We start from the raw sequence: 27,969 nt of genomic DNA, 5'->3' as shown, positions 1-27,969 counted from the left end.
AGCACAAGCACGGCAGATTACGCAATACTCGTTCCCTCCTCTCAGGGAACCGAGGTTACGTTAGTAACCGAGTCGTTCCCTTTCGAGAGGTTCCTCCTATTGCGTAATAGCTTTACGCTATGGGAACGCCATGTAAAACGCCGTGCGTGCTGACTTCACTTCTATTAAGCCGGAGGCCGGAGCCTGAGCCTTTGAGCGAAGTAATTATCCAACGAGCCAGCCGAAGGCGGGTTTTATAAAGGACAACGTGGAACGGCCCGATGGGCGTCCAGAGACACACACAAGCACATTTTCATGTACTGTCATGTATGAAAAATCCTCCACATCAGTTTCAAAGATGTGATTCTATGAGGGAGGAGACAATGCTCAGCATGTACACACCCCAGCCTATGATAGCTAGACCGACAGTATGTTAGAATGCAATGAGGGGACCTGTAGGTTATAAAACCTGATAAATGTGGACGGTGAGGCCCAGCCTGCAGCCGCACAAATATCTTGAATGGGTATCCCACTCGACCACGCCCACGAGGAGGCCATGCCTCTCGTAGAGTGAGCTCTGATGCCCAAGGGGCACTGAAGGCCCTTGGCTTCATAAGCCAGCGCTATAGCATCAACTATCCAGCGCGATATTCTTTGCTTTGACACAGCCAGACCTTTAGTGCGGCCGCCAAAGCATACGAACAACTGCTCTGTCTGTCTGAACAGGGCAGAGCGTTCCAAATATACTCTGAGTGCCCTGACCGGGCAGAGTAAATTAGCGTCACTTTCGTCTGCTGGGGACGATAGTGCGGCCAAAGATATCACCTGTGCTCTGAAAGGAGTAGAGAGCACCTTAGGAATATACCCGTGTTTTGGCCTGAGGACAACCCTGCTGTCGTTAGGTCCAAACTCCAGGCAGTTAGCGCTTGATGACAGCGCGTGCAGGTCGCCCACTCTCTTGACCGAGGCGAGAGCCAGCAAGAGAGCAGTTTTGAGCGAGAGCTGTTTAAGGTGCACAGTTCGGAGGGGTTCGAACGGGGCACGCTTAAGTGCGTCCAGGACCGTGGCCAGGTCCCAAATCGGCACCGAGGGGGGGCGTGGGGGATTCATCCTCCTGGCGCCCCTCAGGAAACGAACAACTAGGCAGTTTTTCCCTAGTGTGCGTCCTTCGACCGGTTCATGTGATGCCGCTATGGCAGCCACATATACTTTGAGCGTGGAGGGGGTGCCGCCTGCCTCCAACAGCTCTTGTAAGAAAACGAGCACACTCGGCACTTCGCATGTCTCAGGATTCAGGTTCCTGGATTTACACCAGTCACTGAACACCTTCCATTTCTGGGCATATAAGCGCCTCGTAGAGGGCGCTCGCGCCTCAGTGATGGTTCTCAACACTCCACTGGGGAGGTTCCCGTGAATCCGTTGAGGGGCCACGCATGGAGGGCCCACAGATCGGGGCGGGGATGGAGGATCATCCCGTTGGCCTGCCTGAGGAGATCTAGCCTCAGTGGAATCGGCCATGGGGCAGATTGCGTCATCTGCATCAGTTCTGGAAACCACGTCTGGTTCTTCCAGAGTGGGGCTACCAGGAGCACTGCACATTTTTCCTCCCTGATCCGACTGATGACCTGAGGTAGCATCGCGACCGGAGGGAAGGCATACAGCGGTCGGCTCGGCCAGACTTGGGCGAGCGCGTCTGTGCTCTTTGAAAAGAAGAGAGGGCAGTGCGCATTTTCCTTGGAGGCAAAGAGGTCGACCTCTGCTCTGCCAAAGGTTTGCCATAACCACTGAATCGTCAGGGGGTGGAGAGACCATTCTCCTGGGAGAACTTTGTCTCTGGACAGCATGTCCGCTCCCTGGTTCAGAACACCTGGCACATGCGCCGCTCTCAGCGAGCGCAGGTTGCGCTGGGACCATAGTAGGAGCTCCCTGGCCATCGAGTGCAGGGAGCTCGATCTGAGTCCACCCTGACGATTTATATGCGAGACTACCGTCATGTTGTCCGTTCGGACTAGGACGTGCTCGTCCTTCAGGTACGGGAGCAGGGCTCTGAGAGCCAAAGCGACCGCTTTCAATTCCAGACAGTTTATATGTAGGCGCTTCTCCGGGTTTGACCACAAGCCGGAGACAGGCCTGCCCTCGTAAAGGGCCCCCCAACCTATTTTGGAGACATCTGTCGTGATAATTTGTCTCCTTGTGTTCACGCGCAAACTCACGCCGGACTGATACCAGTCGACAGCTTTCCAGGGTGTCAGGGCTTTTATGCAGCCGTGATTTGCTCTGATTAAAAAGTGGCCCGAGCGCCATGCGTGAGTGGGGACACGGCTCTTGAGCCAGCGTTGGAGAGGACGCATGTGCAACAATCCTAGCTGGAGTACAGCTGATGCTGAGGCCATGAGACCGAGCATCCTCTGAAATCGCTTGACGGGGGCGCGCGCACCCGCTCTGAACGATGTTGCAAGGCGCCGAATAGTGAGCGCGCGCTCTGATGAGAGGCGTGCTGTCATCTGCACCGAGTCTAGCGCTATTCCCAGAAAAGAAATATTCTGGCTGGGGGATGGCATGCTCTTTGCAAAATTGATTTTTAGACCTAGGCACTCTAGATGACTGATAATCCAAGACCTGTGTGTCACTAACTGGCTCTCTGATTGTGCTAGTATTAGCCAATCGTCGAGATAATTTAGTATTCGCACTCCCCGCTGTCTCAGGGGGGAAAGTGCTGCATCCATACATTTCGTAAATGTACGGGGTGCCAGTGACAGGCCGAATGGTAGTACTGTGTACTGGTATGACTGTCCCTCGAAAGCGAATCTCAGAAATGGCCTGTGATGAGGCGCTATTGGAATGTGAAAGTAAGCGTCTTTCAGATCCACTGACAGAAACCAATCCCCCGGGCGAACTTGCGCGAGGATATGCTTGGTTGTTAACATTCTGAACGAGCGAATCATTAAAGCTTTGTTCAGATGTCTGAGATCTAGGATGGGGCGGAGACCGCCATCCTTTTTCGGGACGAGAAAATAGCGGCTGTAAAAACCTGCCTCGCTCATAGAGGGGGGCACTGTTTCTATAGCGCCTTTCTCTATCAGTTTGAGCATCTCGGTGCGTAGAACATGTGAAACATCTTTTCTCACTTTCGTCTCTACCACTGCTGTGAAGCGGGGCGGTCTGCGAGCGAATTGGAGCGAGTAACCGTGTTTTATTATGTTCAAAACCCATTTCGGCATGTCGGGGATATTTTCCCAAGCTTTCGCTCGCACAGATATGGGCTGAATGCTGGCCGGGGGCGTGTCGCAGTGACGTATGGCCCCCGCCAGCGAATCGTTCTGTGTAAATACCGAGCTCACAGCTGTCAGCGGCGCGGGCGCGGGCTGAGCAGCTTTGTTGAATGACGAGTGCAGGGGTGCGTGTGAGATTACAGGCACGCTCGCTGTAATGCTCACAGAGTGAGATGGGGAAATGTTTAACACTGTGTGTATAGTGCTTATGGGTGGGGGTGCATAGACTGTGGTAGGCACGCGCGCCACTTTCATAAAACTTCCCGCTCGTGGCGGGAGGTTTTTGGCCATATAAACAGTGTTTGTGAGATGGGGTGCGTGCATAACAGCGGGCACACGCGCTACTCTTATACAACTTCCCGCTTTTACTGGGGATGTGTTTATAACTGTGGGAACAGTGCTTGTGTGTAGTGGTGCATACGTAACAGTTGGCACACAATCTACATTTATGAGGCGTCCAGCCTGAGCTGGGAAAACATTTGGCACTGAGTTTACAGTTTTGATATGTGGGAATGCGCACTTTGGTGTGGACACGTGACCCTTTAATGACACAGGCAGAAAATAGCTCTTTATGTGATTTCTGTGTGTCGCCGTAAAAACGGCGTTTGTTTGCAGGTGGGCGAGCTGTGTGGCTGGCACATTGGCTGCTGTATAGACATTTCCAGCCGCCTGTGAGGGGACTGGGTAATGCTTTAAACGTTTTGGAGAGAACGGTCCGGCTCTTGCGAGACACGCGCTCTCCCTTTTCCTCCCTGTAGCTAGGAGGACTTACGAGGCTCTGGGTTCAGCACAATCCTGGGCCGAGGTCCCCGTCGCTCGGGCGGCTGTTTCCTGTTGGCGGAGCGCGAGCGGCGTCGAAAATCCGTTTCAGGTTTGGGCTGAGAAACGGGGGGCGCCGTCTTAGCTCGCTGCTGCTGAGGCGGCCGTTGGCGGCTCTGCGATGAGCTAGATCGCTTGGGCAGGAAGTGACGCATAGCCTGTGAGTCCTTACGGGCTTCGGTGAAGCGCTCGGCGAACTCCTTCACCGCTGGTCCAAACAGGCCGCTTTGGGAGATAGGCGCGTCGAGAAATGACGCCTTATCTGCATCCTTCATCTCTGTTAGCGTCAGCCACAGATGGCGCTCAAGGACAGTCAGGTTAGCCATAGCACGGCCGATGGATTGGGCGGTGGCTTTTGTAGCTCGCAGCGCTATGTCAGTGGCGCTGCGTAGGTCCTTAAATGCCTCAGGATCGGGTCCAGACTCGTCCATACTGCGGAGAAGTTTGGCTTGAAAAACCTGGAGGACAGCCATAGAGTGAAGCGCTGATGCAGCTTGGCCGGCGGCGGCGTATGCGCGACCGGCGAGAGCTGAAGTAGATCGGCAAGGCTTCGAGGGATGAGAAGCTTTAGCTTTCCATCCAGCGTTGGAGGGTGGACACAGATGATTGGCCACAGCTTCCTCGAGGGGCGGAGTCCCCTCATAGCCTCTTTCTTTCGCGCCGTCCACAGAGGAGAGCGACAAAGAAAAAGAAGGCTTCAGGCGAGCGGAGTGCGGGGCTTTCCACGACTTCGTGAGTTCGTCGTGAACTTCCGGGAAGAAGGGGGAGGGTCTTTGTCGAGGGGCCTGTCGGCGCCCCTGCAGGAACCACTCGTCCAGTCGGCTGCGGGCGGGTTCTTCCGGGGAAGACCAATCGAGCCCGAGGTCTTCCACGGCCTTAGAGAGAATGCGGACGATCTCAGAGTCCATGCTGGAGCCCGCGCTCGTGCCCGCTAATGTCGATGGCGCGGGGTCGAACGACGAACCCGGCCAGTCGTCGGATGCAGCATCACAGGAAAAACTGTCATCCTTATCATCGTCATCCCCTGACGCGCCAAACGAGACGAGCCCCATCGCTCCGCTGGAGGGGTGCTGGTCCGCCTGTGTGAACTGGACTGGCGGCGGGGAGTCTTCGGGTGGTGGTGAAGCACGCGGGGATTGGCCCGGCGTGACATCACTGCAAACCGCGTGCTCCGGCGGCCTCTGTGAGCGGCGTTTTTTCTTTCGCGGCTCGACTAGAGGAGATGGCAGCACGGAAGAAGTGGGCTCTTTCGCGGTGAAAACGGCGAAGCGAGCGCGCAGCTCGGTGAGGCCCAGGGCGTCACACTCGGGACATCCGCCTCGAGTAAGGGCAGCCTCTGCGTGGTCCGGTCCCAAGCAGCGGGTGCAGATGATGTGACGATCCCCGTCCTGAAGAGGGCCTCGACACGAGGCGCAGGAAGGCATTTGAAACAACGCCTTGGAAATTTGACTCTTTTAGAAAAAGTGTCGCGGGGGCGAACACTGATAGCTTTGTAAAAGGATATAGATGGTGCGCGCCGGATGGCTTAGCAGAAGGGCGATCGAAGGCGGCTGAAGGCGCCGGCGTCCTCGAAGCAGTCCTGCTGTAGGCTTGTCGACGGCGGCGGCGAAAAGACTCCAACAAATCCGGAGGATCCAGCGAAGAGAAGGTTCTTTGCTGAAGGAGATTAAATCTAAAGAACTCAGACGACGGGGCGCCCAATATATAGCCCTTGGCCACGCCCATCTTGGCGGGCTCTGACGCGCGTGGGCGCGAAGCACGCTCATTGGAAGCGGGTTCAGAGTCGCCCCGTCATTGGTTCGTGCAAGTTGCCGCAGCACAGCCAATGACCGAGCTGCCTCGCTCATTGCTGTATGCTGTGCAGCTGCAATGCGTTTTACATAAAGACTTCAATATTTCTCGAGAAAAGGAGTTTTCCCATAGCGTAAAGCTATTACGCAATAGGAGGAACCTCTCGAAAGGGAACAGCTGTTTTGCTCTCTGTGAGATAGCGGCCAGCGCTGTCTTTCGCTGTTTAATCCAACACCAGCTTTGAAGAGACGTTCTCCCGAAGAAGCAGACTCGTTTTCTTCTTTTTGAAGAAACACTTCCAGATAAGATTGCAGAGCAGGAACAGTACAACCGCTCGGCTCCGAAGCGCAAAGCAAAGATGCAACGCATCTGCTGCTCATTATATGCTCGCGCTGCGAGGCAGAGCAGCTGATGCAATTATTGCATGCCAATGTGCATTGGCTCGATTAATTACACTCGAATTAGATTGGTCTCTCAAAGCGATCCCAATCAGTACGGTACGTCAATACGGTACGCTATGTCAAACGTGACCGAACTGAAAGGGAACATCAACATCCTGATTTTTATGGTTGTTGTGGAATCTGTTAGACTCTAAGAAAAATCCTTTAAAATAGGGTACAATACTGTGTTTTGTTTGTTAAAGGGATACTCCACCAGTTTTTCTTATTAAACTGTTATTCCCTTAACTAAGACGAGTTGATACATACCTCTCTCGTCTCAGTGCGTGCACTATATCGCTCTGTATTGCCGCAAAACTATGTTAGCACTTAGCTTAGCCCATGCATTAAATATGGGCCAAGCAGAGAAGCGACCAAACACTTCCACGTTTTCCCTATGTAAACACAGTTACTCGAGTAGTGTAACTTGACCTGGGCTGGTGACACAAAATAAACCGTTGCGCTTTTCTAAGCGTTTAAAATTGATGACTATATTGTATGGCGGAATACCATAACAAGTGCTTTTGAGCAGTTCGACTTGGCGCAATAATATCTTCACTAGTGAAAAGTCCTCTTACCGGCTCCCGCTTCCTCTCCCCCTCCCTCTGACATTTTCGTCAATACAACCAACGTGGCTTTTACTACCTGTGCTATTAGCAAACTGCAGATCATTTGCAATGGCGGACTTTGTAGATGATTATGACTTCTTTGTAGAAGACCCAGAGCCATATCTGTTTGAACCCGAGTACACGGAGGAGGAATTAGCTCTTATGGACCGTGAGAGGAAAGAAAGATATGATCCAGAACAGACCGGAGCTGGCGAAAGACCACGGGCAAACAGCAATTGGTGGTGCAAGTGTGACTGTTGCGAACAGATGCCGACCGAAATTGAGAGCCTGTGCTGTTTAGAATGCTAACTAGCTTCCAACAACCTGTTACTTCGTCAACTCCGCTCGAACTACTACTACCGGCGCATGTCACGTTGGTTGTATTGACGGAAATGTCAGAGGGAGGGGGAGAGGAAGCGGGAGCCGGTAAGAGGACTTTTCACTAGTGAAGATATTATTGCGCCAAGTCGAACTGCTCAAAAGCACTTGTTATGGTATTCCGCCATACAATATAGTCATCAATTTTAAACGCTTAGAAAAGCGCAACGGTTTATTTTGTGTCACCAGCCCAGGTCAAGTTACACTACTCGAGTAACTGTGTTTACATAGGGAAAACGTGGAAGTGTTTGGTCGCTTCTCTGTTAGGCCCATATTTAATGCATGGGCTAAGCTAAGTGCTAACATAGTTTTGCGGCAATACAGAGCGATATAGTGCACGCACTGAGACGAGAGAGGTATGTATCAACTCGTCTTAGTTAAGGGAATAACATAGTTTAATAAGAAAAACTGGTGGAGTATCCCTTTAATTGATTTTTCACAGGTGTTTTATACCCATTTTGATACACATTGCATTGTTTTGTGTTTTAGGGTTAAAGGAATTGTCTATAAACTTAACGGATAATAGCTGGCAGAAAATGAACAGTACCGTATCCATTTTTTCTACAGATAGTTTCCACTGATACTTGGCATAATAAGTCAGACAGACCATTAGTGATTTCAATTCAAACAAAAACTAGAATAACATTGTGCATGCCTAAGTGTCACAATTGGTTCGATTTAACCAATAATAGCCTAATTCTTATATAGCAAAAATCTTGGCTGGCTATGCTCTATATTATTACAAACAACAACCCCAGGGGTCTGTGAGAGAAAGATAGAGACCGAGGCCAGAGGGTCAGTCTCACCCTTGCAGGATACTCAAACTCCTGCAGGTGATGGGCTAATTATCAAGCTAATTAACATCTGCTAATGATCAGTAAAGGCCCTGGTACCTGTGAGGCTCTCTGTCTAGAAAAGGCTTGTTTGAGATGAGCAAAATCTGCACAGAACCGATCACCGGTGATCAGCGCGAGATGCATGCCGGTTAGAAATGTGTCCGAGTGCGGTCCGCCTTGCTCTGATGTCATGCTGACTTATGTAAAAAAAACTCTCGCAATCGCAAGGCGGACATGTCAGATTCTGCAGTTGCTCTCCACCGACTGCGCTGATCAAACACATGATGGGAAACGACTTGCTGACGATAGCTTAATGCTCATTGGTTTAAACAACCGTGATGTATTGTTCTCTTTTAAAATGTTTGATTTTAAAACTCTGATATCATGTTTTTATGTGTATAAATTATGAGCGAATATTCCCAAACTTTCTGACAGTGTGATGTCTATATGATGACAGTGTGATGTCATTTTATTAAAAATATATAAACATATGTCTGTATTAAAGAAAAAATGATTGATAAACACGTATTTGGAATGGAAATAAATAACTTTGTGTCTTGTTCATTATATTTATTTTCATATAAAAGCAACAGAACTTAAATTACATCCAGTTTACCGTATTAGCAACACGTGCACGAGCGTTGATCCTGGGAATCCAGCGATATCCGCCTTTGATCTCGCTTCTCGCAGGTGAAGGATCCACTGCGAGAAGAAAGATCTGTCAGTCTTGCCTGCACATTTTTCACTCGTCCCCTCACTGCAGCCGCCAACTCTCAACTACATTTCAGGCGAGGTAAGGCGCATCTTAAACAAGCCTAATCTCTCTTTCTCTCAGCTGATTTCAACTTCAGATCAAACAATAAATAGGCCTACAGCTTCACCCAAATCTCACGACAACCATCACATGAACAAATCTCATCAGACCCAAAAGAAATTAAAACTCTACAAATATCCTGTTCAAATCAATTTGAGATTAATCACCTATAATAAAAAAAAAGAAAAGAAAAGTACAATTAGGCTACAGGATAGGTGTAAGGATTAGGATTACAGGATAGGTGCAAAATTCAGTTTAAATAGGAAAACCTGCTACAGCATCCTCTCTTTCACCACCTCCCTTTTCATTCTCCAAGGATCAGTGTGAAAACAGCAGAGAAACACGTCTTTTTCCAAGGTGTTAAGGCTCTGTGTTGCTGTTTGAGTGGGACAGTGGATTTTAAATATCCGGTGAAGCAAATTCTGTCTATTTGTAACCATGGAACAGCTATAGGGAGCACCAAGAATTTTTTACTTATTGACTTTTTATATGCTGTAACATATAAATATATTAAATATCACATTACTAAAATATTATATTTTATACTGGTATTATTTATTTATTTTAGATAAAAGAGAAATAAATGAACAAATATCAACACATTACAAAAATGTCAGAGAGACATTCTTCATTTTCTTTAGTGGATTGCCCACAAAAAATTAACTTCTCCCATCTGCGTATGTGTGCTTTATATGTGTGTGCAAAAGATGGTATATTTTTGTTTGTATAAAACCAAACCCTGTCCATACTTTTGAGATGCAAGAAAAATGTGTCTCAGTCTCAGTTCTTGTGAAAGTATACGTGTTTACATTTGCATGAACAGTACTTGAGTGTGCATGCAAAAGATGTTTGTTGTGAACGGATCCAGAACCTCTTGTTAAAAGGAGATTACCAAACGTGTATATGCTGAAATTGACTACTCGATTGATCATCAAAATATCATGAATATCTCCAGTGGCTCTTCTCCATGCAGCACCCCTCACATATAATTAAAACAAACTATTGAACTCCAGTTTCGCAAAAGCTCTGCTGATACATTCCTCTCCATCGAAAATCCGATGCAACACTTGTTTGTATGGTTTCTCTGTCTAAATCACTGAGCACACTCAACAGCTGTGGTTCACATCTGGTGGGTTCAAACAAAAAGGTGTTTTACAGGTCTGCTCTGTTGGAGTCATTCGATTCCCAGGGAAAGCAAGAACTGATAAGAATGTAAATGTGTACCTTGAAATGCAATGTAAGTCGCTTTGGATAAAAGCGTCTGCCAAATGCATAAATGTAAATGTAAATAGAGTCAAGGTAAAACCTGAGCTAAAAGTATAATAAAATGCAAGCAACTATATAATGTAATGCATAGTTGGGATAGGATAGCAAAATAAATACACTTTTAATAAAAGGTAGGAGAAACTGTACACTACCGTACAAAAGTTTGGGGCCAGTATGTTTTCTTTTAAATATTTTTTTTAGATAAATATTTGTATTCAGCAAGAATGCTTTAAAATGATCAAAGGTAACATTAAAAACTTTTACATTGTTACAAAAAATGACTTTTAATTTATGCTATTATTACTGTTCCCTTTCAAGCGAACTTGCGTTGCGTCGAGATGACGCTGTGGGAACGCTCTGCGTGATTGCGTCGTGAAGCACTTGTGAAATCAGTCCAATGGCGTATAGGCGGGTGATGTCATGGCAGGAAGCTACTGTATAAAGCGCACCCAGATCAAACATTGTCAGCTTCTGTGTCTTCAGCAAGCGCTCTGTGTGAAACAGTCTCTGTCTATTTATTGTTGTTAGTCCACAAGCATATTATATATCTAGACAGAAAAGTATTGTGAGCAAACAGCATTTTGAATCGTGTGTTCCTCCCTGCCTTCGCTTCATTACGAGTGGGGATACACGCGATTTATGTGTTGTTTGTTTGGGAGTGGAGCATGCACGGGCAGCTCTAGTAAAAGGGGGCTGACAGTGTTCATTCATAAATTCCCGACATGTAACATATGCACTATCGAGAGTTTTAGCTCTGCACCTGTTGGCTTTCTTCTCGAGGGAAGAAAGTCAATAAAGATGATTTGGTCGGGATCTTGCATTTGCCGAGGCAGCGCGTAGATTATGGGTCTGCAATAAAGATTCTGTGACTCGATCTTGGATCTCGAGTGTGCAGAGGCAGCGCGTGGATTACGGGGCTGCATAAAAGTCTGTAGATTACGGGTCTGCAATAAAGATTCTAGGCTTGTTTGAGATGAGCAAAATCTGCGCAGAACCGATCACCAGTGATCACCGCGAGATGCCGGTTAGAAATGTGTCCGAGTGCGGTCCGCCTACTCTGATGTCATACTGACGTATGTCAAAAAACTCTCACGACCGCAAGGCGCACGTGTCGGATTCTGCAGTCGCGCGCAGTTGCTCTCCACCGACTACGCTGATCAAAAGCATGATGGGAAATGACTTGCTGACAACACAGCTTAATGCTCATTGGTTTAAACAACCATGATTTATTATTCTCTTTTAAAATGTTTGATTTTAAAACTCTGATATCATGTTTTATGTGTATACATATAGTATGTGTAAATAAACTCCCTGACAGTGCGATATGGGTTATGTGATGTAATTTTTATTAAAACAATATATATATAAACATGTCTGTATTAAAGAAAAAATTATTAATAAACACGTATTTGGAATGTAATTAAATAACAAGTACTTTGGGTGTCTTGTTCATTATATTTATTTTCATATAAAAGCAACAGAACTTAAATTACATCCAGTTTATTAGCAACACCGTGCACGGGCATGAATCCCGTGAATCCCGCAATATCAGTTTTTGATCTCACAGGTGTCTGATCCACTGCGAGAAGAGAGATCTGTCCGTCTTGCCTGAACTTTTTTCACTCCTCCCCTCACTGCAGCCGCCTACTCTCGCATACATTTCAGGCGAGGCAAGGCGCATCTCAAACAAGCCTATTGTGACTCTATCTAGGATGTCGCGTGTGCCGAGGCAGCACGTAGATTACGGGGCTGCATACGAGTCTAGTGGCTCGGATCTCACATTTGCTGAGGCAGCGCATAGATTACGGGTCTGCATCTCTGCAATAAGGTATATAATGTGTAGATAATGGGTCCGCAATATATATACTGTATGTGCAGGGAACTGAGCAGACAGGAATTTCCCTTTCTCTCTTTCTCTTATGATTGTGTGCAAACTAATGATGTGTTTTCAGACTATTATTTATGGTTCTTTTTGTGTTTGAGATTATAATATGAATTTAATTTTGAGAAATTAAATGAAATATTTGTCTGGCTTTGAAAGTAGTATGTTTGAAAATAATATATTCAACCTTTCATCCAGACCAAGTTCTCCATCTGAGTTCTCTATCTGATTGATTTCTGGCTGCATTTAATTGTGATGAAATTAAATGTTAAATACTCATCTGAGTTGATGTCTGCGTAGATGCAGCTCTGGTGCCTCTGCGCCTGTAGGGTATTCGCATCATGAACTACATCGACCATTGGTTGATTCTGGCTCAGTCGCATCAGTTGGCGGTTTGGCATTGAGATGTTGTTCTCGCCCACATGAAAGAGTTGGGGTTACAGCTAAACGCCAAAAAGAGTGTGCTTTCTCCACTACAGAGGACCCCTTTTTCTAGGCGTGGTTTGGGACTCAATGTCGATGCAGGCATACCTCTCACCTGCACGCATAGAGTATATCCTGTCAGCTGTGAAAAGAATAAAGCTATGCCAGTCACTCACTGTGAAACAGTTTCATGAGACATGAGTACATGAGACCCTAGCAGTGGTGGCTCAGGACCAAAGGGTTTTCTCCGAGGGGCAACCCCTTTTGCATGATCAGGGTCATGTGGCGATGCTTACGTGCCCTAGTTATGTGGAAGAAGCCTTGGTTCTTGTCCCAGGGTCCTGTGCTGGGAGCTCATTGTCGTTACTTAACGCTTACGATGGATGCTTCCCTCACGGGCTGGGGAGCGATCATGGATGTTCGCTCGGTGCCTCGTGGACGGGTCACCATCTCACTTAGCACTAGGGGTGGAACGGTACACAGAAGTCACGGTTCGGTTCATACCTCGGTTCAGACGTCACGGTTCGGTATGATTTCGGTACAATGGAGTGAAAAGCAAAACAAAAATGCAGAAGGCATTTTTATAAATGTCTTAAGCCTTGTATTTTTTTAATAAGTTTTATTAATAAAGGCATAGAACCAGTTTATTTGTAGTGCACTGACAGTAGTTTTATATAATTCGTTTATAAATTAAATTATTAAAAAGACGAAAAGACCTTAAGATATGTTTGGTAATTGTACCTGAATGAATTTAAAATTAATTAGCTATTTCAGATCAATATATTTGTTTTCCTTCATTTTAATTAACCCTAACTTTATTCTCATCTGAATTATAAATAATTGATTTCCGTATAAAATAATACTACCATTAAAAACTTTTGTTAACAGTTGTAGGTTACAGTTTGACAAGAGTTTAGAGTGTGACAAAAGCACAATGTTGTGGTGTTTTATTGCGAGTGTACACAAATATAAGTAAACAATTTGCAGTTTTAATGATGTCCTGTATGAAAAAAATGACGGAGTATGTTTTTATGTTTCCACTGTTCATCGCCCGTGCCTCTCACACACACACACACACACACACACACTGTTCGATCGCGCGATTTGCGCCCGCGCCTCTCTCTCTCTCTCGCACGAATAGAGAATAGAGCGAGATTGATCGCTATTTAAGAGTTTTTTTTTTTTATTTGTACCGTGTATTCTCCGTGCAAATTCGTGCACCGAACCGTGACGCCCGTACTGTTTCGGTTCAATACGAATACATGTACCGTTCCACCCCTACTTAGCACTTAATCACCTGGTGATGATGGCTCAGGCTCTACATCCCTGGGCACCAGATTCAGGGAGCAGACATCCTGTCGAGGCAGGGGCTGAGGCCCAGGGAAGGAAGACTCCACCCCGAGGTGGTGGAGCTCATATGGAGTTGCAGACATGGCTGTACAGCGTCTGTACATGGTTTCCCTGATTGTTCTACTTCAGAGAGTTCTGGAGAACAGAGTTATGGAAGTGTGGGTTTGGCCTCTGGGGGGCCCAACTCATAGACTCCGATATCTCAACTTAGGTTGTTGAGGCCATGATCACTCTAGAGCTCCCTGCACAGGAAACAAACCGGTTTCCTCCGTGATGCATTGGAGCAGGAGGAGTATGGCGGCTTTGTAGCCTTGTATTAAGGGTATCCCTACAAGAGGTGTGTGATGCGGCAGGCTGTTCCTTTCCGCACACACTCGTCGGGTTTACAACCTAGTTTTGGGCTTCACTCCTGGGTCCCAGGTGATTCTATCTTTGTTGTGCTTGCCTGATTTCACACAAGACAGACACTGGTCACTATGGTCGTGTTGGTATAGACGTTCCCACAGCGTTCCCTCATCTCGACGCAACGCGAGTTCCCTTGAAAGGGAATGCCTCATTTACGACTGTAACCTCGGTTCCCTGAAGAGGGAACGAGACGTTGCGTCACCCTGCCATACTTCCGGCATGCCTGGGATTCGACCTATCAGAAATTGACAAAGTTTGGTCTGGGTGCGCTTTATAGCTTCCTGCCATGACGTCACCTGCCTATACGCTATTGGACTGATTTCACAAGTGCTTCACGACGCAATCACCCAGAGCATTCCCACATCGTCATCTCGACGCAACGTCTCATTCCCTCTTCAGGGAACTGAGGTTACAGTCGTAACCGAGGCGTTGATATACTTTCCTGAAAACAATTCTCTGTTTCCACAAAAATATTAAGCAGCACAACTGTTTTCAACACTTATAATAATAGGAAATGTTTTTTGAGCACCAAATCAGCATAGGATGATTTCTGAAAGATTACACTGAAGAAAAATTCTACTTTGCATCAGGAATAAATCGTCTCAGGTTACGACTGTAACCATAGTTCCCTGAGAAAGGGAACGAGACGATGCGTCATCGACGCTTTGGGAACGCCCCCAGCGTGAATGCGTCTGAGCATCAATGTCAACTAGTCCAATGGAAAGAATGAGCGTCACGGGCGGGTGACGTCATGACCAGGAAGGCATAAGAGCACATCCGGTGAAACGCGGCATTAGCTTCAAAAAGTCGAAGCAAGCCGATCACAGGGATGCAGGAAGTATGGCAGGGTGACGCATCGTCTCGTTCCCTTTCTCAGGGAACTATGGTTACAGTCGTAACCTGAGACGTTCCCTTTCGAGGGAACTCGCGATGCGTCATCGACGCTTTGGGAACGAGAATACCCAAAACGCCAGAATTCCAAGTACCTGAGTGTTAGTCTGTTGGAACTAAGCACTAAGCACCTGAGAACCTTGGGCAGCATCCAGGTCCAAACTGTAAAACCTGACGAACGTGAGCGGTGAGGACCAGCCTGCCGCATCACATACGTCTTGAATAGAAACTCCAAATAATAAGGCTTTAGAGGCCGCCATACCCCTCGTAGAGTGAGCTCTGACCACCAAAGGACACGGCTGGTCAGAGTACTCGTATGCAAGTGAAATAGCCTCAACTATCCACTTACTAACCGTCTGTTTAGAAGCAGGAAGACCCTTCTTAGGTGATCCAAAGCAAATAAATAACTGGTCGGACTTCCTCATTGAAGATGTCCGATGAACATAAGTATCCAGTGCTCGCACTGGACACAAGAGGTTCAGCCTTTCCTGGTCCGCAGATGTAAAAGGAGGACAGAAACCTGCAGCACAATAGGCCTCGGAATAATGGTAGGCACCTTTGGAACATATCCATGTTTCGGGTAAGAATGCCTTGGCCATCCCCGGTGCACTCAAGGCAGGTGGGGACCGAAAGGGCCTGAAGGTCTGACTCTAATAGGGATGAAATAGCTAGCAGAAAATAGTCTTAAAAGAAAGGAACTTCTCTGAGACCAAATCTAAGGGCTCGAAGGGAGCCCCAGATAGGCCTTCTAGAACTATTGCAAGGTCCCAAGCCAGCACCCTAGTGCAAGTTGCAGGCCTCAGCCTCAAAGTGCCACGAAGAAGCCCCGAGGGGACTGGTTGAGGTGAGGGATAACCAGAGTGGACAGTGCGTCGTATGCTGAGACGAGAACAAATCCACTTCTGCCTGGCCATAAAACTCCCATATTTGCTCCACCGCCTCGGGGTGGAGTCCCCTGGCCTCAGCCCCTGCCTCGACAGGGTGTCTGCTCCAATATTCTGGCCCCCCTGGAATATACACTGCCCTCAGACAGCGTAATTTCCTGAGGGACCAAAATAATAGGCCACCAACGTGTTGTCTGTGGGTCAAGAACCAGAGTTTCCTCCATATAACCAAGGCGCGGGGATACTGCCGCGTGATCTTGATCGTACGGAGAGGGTTTCCCCTCAGGGAGAACCCTCTGGTCCTGAGCCACCACTGTAAAGGTCTCACGTACAGCAGGTCAAAGGGTATCACATTGAACGCTGCTGCCCTGAGGCCTAACAGTCACTGTTTCAGAACAACACATGATGGCCCCTCAGGTCTGGGAGGAGATGTCTCAACGCATCATCTCTAGGCAATTCATGTGCCAAGCGAGATGATGACTCCTCCCAAGCCCTGAGCTGAGCGGCCTTCCAATACCGCTCCCCAGCCGGTGAGGGAAGCATCTGTCGAGAAAGCAACTCGATGGCAAAGAGCTCCCACCACCGAACCCTGGGTTAAGAACCAGTGTTTCCTCCATATAACCAAGGCACGAAGGCACGGCCGCGTGATCTTGATCATACGAAGTGGGTTTCCCCTCGGGGAGAACCCTCTGGTCCTGCGCCACCACTGCAAAGGTCTCATGTACAGCAGGCCAAAAGGTATCCCGTTGGACGCTACTGCCACAAGACCCAACAGTCTCTCGAACTGTTTTACAGTGCGTGACTGGCCTAGCCTCAGCTCTTTTGTGGCTGTTAGGATAGCAGCTACACGAACGGGCCAGAGTGGCCCGCATCGTCACTGAATCCCATACCACACCAAGGAAAGTGGTTCTCTGTACTGGAGAAAGCATACTCTTCTTGGCATTGAGCCTCAACCCCAACATCGCATATGAGCGAGAACGACACCTCGGTGCCGAACCGCTAACTGTTCTGATTCCGCTAGAATCAGGCAGTCATCTTTGCAATTCAGAATGCGTATACACTGCAGCCTGGCGGGGCTAGAGCTGCGTCTACACACTTCGTGAATGTGCGGGGTGATAGAGCTAGACCGAAAGGAAGTGCCTGATACTGGTGTTCTTTGCCCCAAAGAAAACCTCAGGAACCTCCTGTGCTGAGGGAGGATGGAGATATGGAAGTATACGTCTTTTAGATCTATCGTGACAAACCAGTCCTCGGATCTGATTTGAGTCACAATCTGTTTGAGTGTCAGCATCTTGGACTTGAGTTCCAGCATCAAACACTCCAACAGACGAAGATCTAGTATGTGACGCAGCTCTCCATCCTTTTTTGGAACAATGAGATAACGACTGTAAAGACCCGACGCAATGTCGGGTGAGTACACCTGCTCTATAGCTTTCTTTGCTAACAGGGCCTTTACCCCTTGCTCCATTACCAGAGAGATTACCATTACCCATAGAGATATATTTGGCAGTAGCTTCCGCGCTGCCAGAAAATCTACCAAGGGAACCAGCCCCTCGAGGCTGGCCTCTGGTGTAATAAAGACAGCCAGTTCGGGGACCTGAAACATACTGGCAGGAACCACCCGAACTGACTGTTTTCGAACCCCCCTCAGAGGGCGTGAGTCCGACGCAATGTCGAGTTGACGCTGCGCCAGAAGCTCGCTGGAGAACGCTGCGCCCCGAAGCACCAAGGGTGGCGGGGTTGGCAGAACGGTCCCCTGAGGGCACAGAGATGGAAAGGGCACCGTATAATGAGGTGTACACCATTCCACCCCGGTTGGGGCTGCCCTCACCGGTCTGACGCCGTGGCGCCAGACCCTTTCTTTTGAGCCGCAGCCTTCTCAGCATGAAGAACGGTCCTCGGATCCGGCTTCTGCTTTGAAGGCTTTGGCTGCTGTGTTGTGTATGAGAAACTAGCCGGCTGGAGCTGCTCACGCCCAGCAGCCCCAGTGGGTTGGACATAGCGAGGGAGAGATTATCTTGTATCTTTCTCCATGATTCCCATCAAATTGAGCCAGAGGTGTCTCTCAGTGACCACATTTTTTTGGCTCCCATCCCTGAGAGATAAATCTGAGGCCCGACGGAGTTCTCAAACCCCATCGGGCCAACTCCCTCACTTCTGTCCAAATACCACAGCAGGTCAGCCTGATATGCTTGCAGCACTGCTATAGTATGCAAGCAGGCTCATGCTAGACCCACTGCCATATATGCTTTTCCCACTAGATTAAAAAATAGTTTTCTTTAATGGTTTAGTGAGAGAAGCCGACGCCTTCAGGGACGATACTGAACCGGGAGACATAGCTCGCAAGTGTCTGTTCTACCCGGGGTATTGCCCCATAGCCATACTCTCTTAACCCCCAAATATCTGAATATACATGAATGTGGGGCTAAAAAATGAGTAAGGCTTTTTCCATGATCTAGACAGCTCGCTGTGCAGATCGGGAAAAATGGAAGGCCCCGTGATGGAGGTGGAAAAATAGAGGGAAGGAAACTCGTTCAATTTATTTTAAGGACGAGTGCCCCCTTATTTCTGCTGGCCATTAAATATTTAATTTATCTACAGCCTTAGTAAACACCTCCACCAGCTTATTATTATATATATATTTTTTTTATATATACACATTCTTTATATATATACACTTTATTTTATATATAATATATAAACTATCATATATATATATATATATATAGGCTATATATAATTCTCATCCGCTGGGGAAGAGATGGCAAATCCACTTCCCCCATGATTGTGTCACTTTCAATGTCCAGCACATCTACCTCCTCGGAGGTAGAGCACTGAAGCATTGATTTCTCTCCCCGGGCGGAAGAGACCGCAGCGCGGGCTTCCGAGACCGGCGAGAGAGCACTGGATCCCTCGTGGAAAGGGAGGAGATAAGATCCGCGGACCCGTCTCCAACCCCGTAAAGAGATCCTATTCGCGATCCACAGGAATGCATTCTCCGCGCTGCCTCGGCAGACGCGTGTCCTGCACCCTGAGGATCGCGAGCCTGGCCACTTTCCTCGAAAAGTGACAGGCGGGAGTGGAGCATGCGAAGCGAAAGCTTCTCACAATGTTGCAATCAGCCCCCTCGGAGGCTGATACCGCATGCTCCACTCCCAAACAAACTACACAAAGCTCGTGTGTGTCCCCACCCGTTAAATAACGCGGGCAGGGAGAAGCACAGAGTTTGTAAAGTTGTTTCGCCATAACTCTTCCCAATAATATCGAACAGACAACAATAAATAGACAGAGACAGAGTAACACAGATCGCTTGCTGAGACACAGAAGCTAATGCCGCGTTTCACCGGATGTGCTCTTATGCCTTCCTGGTCATGACGTCACCCGCCCGTGACGCTCATTCTTTCCATTGGACTAGTTGACATTGATGCTCAGACGCATTCACGCTGGGGGCGTTCCCAAAGCGTCGATGACGCATCGCGAGTTCCCTCGAAAGGGAACTATTTTAATAAGTATAATAATATTTCACAATATTACGCCTATATTTGTGATCAAATAAATGCAGCCTTAGTGCGTATAAAACACTTAAAAAAAAAAAAAAACGTTAACACCCCCAAAATCCTGAATGTCTTTTGTTATTAAAATCAAAGGTCGTCAATAGAGATCAAATTAAATGTAAAAATAAATGATTTTAACAGCATTGTTTTTATCTGTATGATAAACAATTTTGGTACTGTGTTGGGAACCAACTGAGAAGATTTACCTTAACCAGGTCTGAATTTCCTTTACATCATGTAAATGCTAAACAACTGCTGAGCATCTTAATTTTCCACCGAGCCGTCATCTCACTCCGGCTGGCTGTGTTTGACTAGCAACTGAAGGCCTGCCATTCATCACCAGACTCCGCCTCTTTCTCCTTAATATCATTTCATTTCCATCACTCGGCGAGATGCGGACAGGCAGGGTCATCCGTCGGTGTCAGGTCCACGCAAACAGGATGAATAAATGGGAATGCTTGAGTTCTGTGAGTGGAGGAAAAGGGAGAACGCAGTTCACGCTTCCACCTCCGACAGCTTGATGAATTGGGGCGGCAACAGGCAGAGCTAGACCCATAATTCAGCATGTTATAAATCCCGGATAAGGATGAAAGACTGCCACAAAAGACATTACTGTTCATTCCATCTAATGAGCCAGTACATCAGCGCCTGGAGACGCTCACCCACCACCCGTCTCGCAAAACACTTCTTCACCCGTCCCTCGTACAAAGACTATTCTGATTGTTAAATACGGGATCAATAGTGTAAATAATCTATTTCATCTCCCTGCTGATGTTACAAAACCAACTTTCACTCTTTCGTCACCGAGACATACATCTCGTGCTTGACAAGCCATCTGCGGATCGATGCAGTGATAAGTTTAGCTCTACTTCCTCTTCAAACATCGGACCTTCTCTGAATTAAGCAGATTGATGAGGTCTATGAATACAACGCCTCCCATGGTACCGACAGCCATTTGTGCGTATGTGCATTTCATTGTCACATTACTCGTCCCTGTAGACCTCAAACTCAAATCCCCACTAGCTGGATCTGTCTCGTATTTTCACTACATAAAGTCCTGCTGGAGGCCTGACAAAAGGCAGTTTAAAAAGACAGTCGTTCTCACCAGGGTTATTGTAGTTAACTACAAACACTCAAAAAATCTTTACTTGAAATAAAGTAAACATTAACTGAAGTAAAAATATAAAAATTTTAACTTTTTTTATTTTAGCTTGCCAACACAACATTCCTCATTTTAATTTAGTTTAGCAGATGTACTAAAATAACTCAAATTATCGAAATGCACACACACACACACACACATACATAATGGAACGACAGTTTTAAAAAGTGATTTTCCACTATTATTTACAAAAGGATCTGCATTTTCATGGGTTTAAATAAATAATATTTGGTATAAGAGACACAACTTTTTTTGGTTGTGCATCAAAACCTCACACCTTTCCTGGTAAAAAAAAATTACTTGATTTTCAAAAGTCAACGAATTTGCGACAGCTGAATGTAACATTTTTGACAGTCTCTGAGTAACATGTAATTTATTTAAGCAACAAAATAAACTTCAATCCGTAAAAAAAAGTTTAATAAACTACTCAAAAAGCATTTGAAAAATCAAACATAGTTCACCCCTTACACACGTTATCACGTCCGTCAAAAACTTGGGCTAGCTGTCGGTTGGAATATTAGAACTAAAAACATTGACATAACACACTCATAGGCATCAATCACTTCACTGATTTGCCGGCTAAGAAATAAATAATTATTACCTTACAATTCCATCTGTTTTCAAATCCACATCATTTTAATATCACAACATCGATGTCTGTCAAAAATAACGCGCACAATACCCGGTAGTATTTACGAGAAGAAGAGGTCCAGTGAGTGCACACATTTTCTGGAAAACCCACAATGCCGGATGTTTTGACTACATCGCTTACATCACTACATCCAAGAAGAGGGTGAACATGGCGGCCTGAGCGGCTTCAACATGCTGTCTTCAGAGATGATAACGCAAGTAGGCTAACGCTTAACGCACGTGAGTATAAATTTGCTCTTTATTCACAGAAATTGTTTCGGAATGTTAAAGAAACTGAGTGAAATACTTCACACTGCATGTTAAAGAGAATAAATGCCAATCCAATTGAAAACCTTTACAGGGTTAGTGAACATCGTTCAACGTGTTGGTTTCGACGGATCATTTCTATGCACACTCATTCTGAGTCTGATATTCCTTATTAGAATATTTTCAACAATTTTCTATTCTTGACGGATTTTTTTAATGTAAATAATTTTGGCAAAAGATGAATTGTTAAATAATTGAAATGAGTCCCTGTAGTCGTCCTATTTGACTCTCAATTGCTGACCAGTGATATTTACAAAATATAGTTTGAATCCTATCTTCTCAGTTGTTTAAAAGATTAAGGCAATTATCAAATTTGATAAAATGTTGTTTCATTTTCCAATAAAAGATGATATATTTTTACATGATTTGTTATTTAATTACCACTTAGCGGATTCTGAATTGTGTGTGTGTGTGTGTATATATATATACTGTATATACACTGTATATATATATATATATATATATATATATATATAGTAAACTACACTGTAAAAAATGAATCACATTTTTTTAAATAAATAACTTACATAATCTTATATAAAAAAAGTTGAAAATTGCTTTAACTTATTTTGATGAGTAAAAGTAACATAAAAACATAGTTTTTTACACTGTGCAAAAATTTACAAAACTACACAACAAAATGACTAAAACTTTAAAATGATAATGAAAACAAAATGTTAAAAAAGCTTATTCAAAATATTAATAAAGACTATAATAGTATCTCAGTGATACACTAAAACAGCAGTGGTTCTCACTGAAAGACTTTGGTCAAATGTCCCTGTCAATGAAGCATCCACAAACCAGATGCAAAGGAAGAGGAGAAAGATCAATACTAATCATTTCATTGTGTCGCTTTGAGGTGGTGGGCAGTGGAATGACACATTGCTAGTGTTTTCCAGTATCACTGAAGTTCTAGTGTTAAAAAAAAACAGCACCAAAGCCCAGCTTGGCTGACCATAGTCTAAAATGGATCCTTGGAAAAGAAAGAAAGAATGAGAGAACAAGAGACAGAGAGGCGAGTGTACCGCCAAGGGAAAAGAATCTGACTTCAAAAACAGCAGCACTCAGAAAGAAATGCTCGGCTAAAGAAGAAAATACAGATATTACCAAGAGGCCTGATAATCATTGGGATAATGAGCTCTGGATTGAATTTACAGGGATCTTTTTGCAGCACTGAAGTGTATGGCACTGTTCTGATTAACAAATGCAGCTCTATGGGAGAAGGCACAGTGCATGGGCATTTTAGTGTAGCAAGCCAAGCAGGACATTCTTTTAACACATTCTCAGGCCATGAGATCACAAATAAAGGGTGCTAGTTTGCTTGTGAAATGTAACAAACTGCATAAAATGTGTATTGTGTGGGTGATTGACAAACTATAATTGTATACATAGGTTACACATGTCCATATTTAAAGGAAGCTTCTGCATTTGGTAATTGTGAGCCAATTTTAGCCTCAAAGCTTTCACATGACATTTACTCCATACCTATAAAACCTATAAAATATGTAGGCCTATATGACAAAAACAATATATAATTAAATAAATAATATACACTAGCGTTTTTGATCCATAAGATTTTTAATGTTTTTGAAAGACGTCACCAAGCTCACAAAGGCTGCATTTATTTGATCAAAAAAAACTATAACATTGTGAATTATTACTATTTAAAATAGCTGTTTTCTATTTTCATACGTTTTAAAATGCAATTTTTTCCTGTGATGGAAAAGCTAAATTTTCAGCATCAGAAATAATTCTAATATGCTGATTTGGTGCTTTTGAATATTTTGTAGCATTATAAATGTCTTTACTTTTGATCAATTTAATGTGTCCTGGCTGAATAAAAGTATTACCGGTAGTTTCTTTAAAAAAAATCTTAATGGCCCCAAACTTTAAATAATAAAAAAATGATTTTAATCATAATGTTAAATACAGAAATACACACACACACACACACACACACACACACACACACACACACACACACACACACACACACACACACACACACACACACAGACACACACACACACACACACACATTTCCTCACCAACTCACAAAAATATGCAGTCAAGTCGACAGGGACCTTTTACCATGCACTGCAATAATACACCCATCCTTGCACCGTTGTGCTTTCAAGTTTTATGGGGACATTCCATAGACATAATGGTTTTTATACTGTACAAACTGTATGTTCTATCCCATTAACCTACCCATCACGTAAAACTTTCTGCATTTTTACATTTTCAAAAATCATCACTGATTTATAAGCTGTTTTTATCATGGGGACCAAAACATTTCCCCACAAGGACAAGGATTTTGGATATTGCCATCGTTGTGGGGATAAACCTATAACGTAGGGAATACCTGAACCACACACACACACACATCTTACCAGAGTCTTGCCAATAGAAATTAATTCTCTACCACATTATGTAGTACATCCCCATTTTACCCATTATCATAGTCTCCATCTTGCCTCAATGACACCACCCATGCTATTTCTAAAATGACTTTTGGGTTCGATAAATCAATTGCTAATTAATCTATTGACATCACCCTGTATTTTGAGTGTGTACAGATGCGTCACCCAAATTACATAATTATTAAAGGAAACCTTTATAATCTGACAAAACACACATCAAAAAATGTAAACACAATCCTCATGAGAGTAAGAAACCAGATTAGCTCCAACATTTTTTTACAGAATCAAGTTGCACGTGCTTCCATACACATACAACTTTTGCAAATCTGGGTGTTGTGCAGGTAGCATGAAAAAAAAGCCATAACAACGTTTTTACTAATTAGTAAAACTCAAAAGAACATAGATGCATTGAGAAGCTTGTGTGTGAATGAGGGGAGCGAGGGAAAGAAAAGATAAGAGTTCAAACTGCAGTGCACAGTGACAGAGAGAATAGAAAATGCTAACCACTTTGTCCTCCTTCTTCTCCAGCATCACAGGGCATCACAGTGAGAGAGAAACAGGATGGTCAGTCGATGGTGGGAAAGAACAAGAGAGAAAAGTATGAAATGACATCATTTATGAAAACATATGAACAAACCAAACCAAACAAACCATTTAGATGCATAGTGGAATAATAAGCAAATACAAAAGTTGTCCAGTTACAAAACAAAATTGTCTTGGAAAGTTTTACATTAAATATTTTGGATTTATTCACTTTTTCCTCACTAATCTTTAAGGAGAGATCATGCAAGTGTACACTTTATGATGGTGTAAATTTGCAGGTATGTTGCCACCCACAGGGAAAACCTTGGAGGTGCAGCCTTTTGCACTGATATTTACTCTAAATTTTCCCATGAATAATTCCCAGTGAGAAAAAAGGTAGTTCATGGGTCACTGAAAACGAGAACATGACATTTTGCTAAGTAGGTCCTACTGCTTCAGAGCCACCATACTAAAAAAACACACAGACACTAAAATGCTACTGTATTATAGCCTAATACACCTGTACACTGATAAACAAATGCACAATCAAGGCAGGTACACACTGTATGATTTTTTTCATTCCTTTACAGAATTTGTAGATTGCTCATTGTTCATAGTGAACAAAACATTGCCGTGCAAGAAAGCTGTTGCTGTCGCCATTTACCATAATGCTGTTTGAAGAGTAGACCTACTGTAGTATGATACAATTTTCACTGATAACCAGTTGTGTAAAGTATTTGAGTAAATGTAATTAGTTACTGTACTTAAGTATCTTTTTGGCTACTTTGTAGTTTTACAGAGTATCAAATATATTCGCAACTTTTACTCTCTACTTGACTACATTTTTGAAAAAGTAATATGTACTCTTTACTCCAATACATTAATGAAGAGTAATGCAATTACAGTTTGGATGGCACCTAACTTTTTCTCCAGCAGTTTTATTTTTGCTACAAAAGAAGTGAAATCGCCATCTATAAGGTACTATTTCTTCTGAGTTTTGCCCTTACTCATCCGAACTTGTCAACATAGCTCCTTACATAAATGTGAGTGCATTAGCAGGTAGTTGCTGAATCGCAGGTGTTTCATATATGAGATGAGGAAATGCCTGCAGCCAAACAAAAAGCACATCCAGTGCGAGGAGGCTACTCTTTAATTTGACTTACCATGATTTTATTTATCCGTTATATTGAAGAGACCTTTTATATATAGGATATTGGTTTACTAATGCCCTGTTTGAGCACTTGTGCTTAACATAGTCTTGATTGTCTGTAGGCGTTTAAGAGGCTGTTGTGTCGACCTTGATTTATTGCAATATTGAGGTGTTCAGTTTTATTTCGATTTTAGAAAATAAACGTTATTGCTCTCCTCTCAATTCAACTGTTTCTTGTTTTTCACTGGCATGTCTTTTTAAGCCTACATTCAGTACAAGTAAAATACTGTTATAATCAATCAGATAATCTAAGACTTTTACTAAAGTCATATTGGATTTGGTGACTTGTAAATTGTAATGGAGTAATTTTTGTTGTAAGGTAGCTGTACTTTTGCTCAAGTATGGTATTAGGTACTCTTTACACCTCTGCTGATAACCTATATCTTACAATAACTGATAAAATAAAACAAAATTCTTTATCTGATGTATAGGCAAGACAAGTAGTTTGTTTAGGCATGGTTTGTAGGGAAATTACAAACCTGCGCACATATATTCAGACGAATATAACTATAGAATCAATTCTTAATGTGAACGCCATCAGGTCACAGGTTCGCGTTTAAAGTCTGTTTAGAGAGAACGCCGTCGTCTTAGTGGCCCCTAATTTGATAACAAATGATAATTTTGCTGGAAGTGAACCAATCAAAACTAACTTTAGCTGGAAATAACATTATTCAAAAATCGCTATAAAGCTAAAACAATCTCTGTTACCGTAAATTGTATGTTTATCTCTGTAAAGCTGCTTTGAAACAATCTACATTGTTAAAAGTGCTATATAAATGAAGATGACTTGACTTGACTTGACTGTTGTTAATTACTCTGTCGATTCAAACGGGAAGAAATTGTGCGCACATCCTGACGTCAGGCCAGACGAAGACCCTTTGGGTTAAAACATTGTTCATTTTAATAAATCCTAGGGAGCAGAAGTGGCAGTATGCCGATTCTTGTTTATTTTTAATTACTCAGTCGATCCTACTGTCCGTGAGTGAGGATGCAAAAATGTAAAATCAAATAGAGGTAAAAATCTATAGTTTTCACAAAAGCTCCAGAGCTGTCAAAAGTCCTCCGGATGACGCATTTTGCTGACAAATTTCTCGGTGCAAGTAGCATGGAGAACGATCATTCTCTGATAATAAGCATTCTAAGCATTGTTCATTTACATATACTACCAATATTGTAACAATACAAAGCGGGTTGAAAATCAGCGAAGTTACACTTTAAATGGTAGGAATTTTCGTAAAAGGTGCATTGAACTTTTTCAAGTCTGTTCACTCGGACCAAATCATGCTATACTCATAGCAACAGAATTATTAAGTGTACTTCATCGCTTTTAGCTACTCTTTCCAATCCACCAGATTGAGTAGGTGTAGCTCTCCATGTTTAACCTACAGGCATCTAGCGACTCCATTATCAAGCCTGCCACTCTTATTAATAGCACGCGCCAAAGGAATCCGAGAAACAACATGCGCTCGTTTCAGCAAAACTAACCTAAGGGCAGCACCCATCCGATACCAATGGAGACTTCACTTTCATTGCAGGACATATGTGATTTCTGCCTCCTCGGACACAGACAAGAGCACCTGAACACCTTTCCAAAACCAACACTGGCCCTATTTGAGCTTTCTCACATCCATTCTCAAATCTAAATGACAGGGTTAAGAAATTAATTTCATCAAGTGCCAAATGTAAGTAAAAATTAGCCTTCGCAAGTATACTTTAATAATTGCACTGTAATGATACATCTCAATACAAGGCGACAGTCAGACCCTAACTGGCATCAAATGATTTTCTCCGTGGAAAATTTACTTAAAAATAGAGATGACATTAAAATTTGTCTGATTCCAATAAGCAGATATTATTTAAGACGATAACCAAATTCTATACTATATAGTCTAATTTAAAAATAAAAAAATATAATTAAATATTATTGTTCCAACTGAATTTAGGTATCACAACATTATGCAGAATTAAAAATGGATATTAATATTGAGATTTGCTGTGTTATGAAATTATTAGCGATTTTTAAAATAACTTACAGTGAGTGTTTGGATGACGGCAAAGGTAATTTAAATGTAAAAGTAGGGGAAATAAGCATATACAACTAAATAT

At 44.1% G+C, this 27,969-nt stretch overlaps 1 protein-coding gene across 24 annotated transcripts in view; it reads right to left on the bottom strand.

Annotated features, from left to right (window-relative positions):
- LOC130072068 (regulating synaptic membrane exocytosis protein 1-like) overlaps positions 1-27,969 on the bottom strand; it is a 99,917-nt gene that overhangs the window by 45,454 nt on the left and 26,494 nt on the right. For 22 of the 24 annotated variants that reach the window (XM_056236966.1, XM_056236972.1, XM_056236975.1 and 19 more), the window contains exon 1: positions 24,636-24,653. The exons of 1 other annotated variant lie outside the window; for it this stretch is intronic. Coding sequence is in view for 1 of the 23 variants with exons in the window: in XM_056236965.1 (XP_056092940.1) it covers positions 24,636-24,650 (15 nt within the window). In the remaining 22 variants the exon portion in view is untranslated. Of the gene's footprint in view, positions 1-24,635; positions 24,654-27,969 lie in introns of those variants that run through there. One more of the 24 variants, XM_056236965.1, reaches the window with a different exon arrangement.

This window comes from Rhinichthys klamathensis, unplaced genomic scaffold, assembly GCF_029890125.1.
Source record: "Rhinichthys klamathensis goyatoka isolate OS25496 unplaced genomic scaffold, OSU_Roscu_1.1 h1tg000474l_1, whole genome shotgun sequence".
Taxonomy (NCBI): domain Eukaryota; kingdom Metazoa; phylum Chordata; class Actinopteri; order Cypriniformes; family Leuciscidae; genus Rhinichthys; species Rhinichthys klamathensis.
The sequence above is the reverse complement of the archived record's forward strand: the minus strand, read 5'-3'. Positions and strand labels throughout refer to the sequence as shown.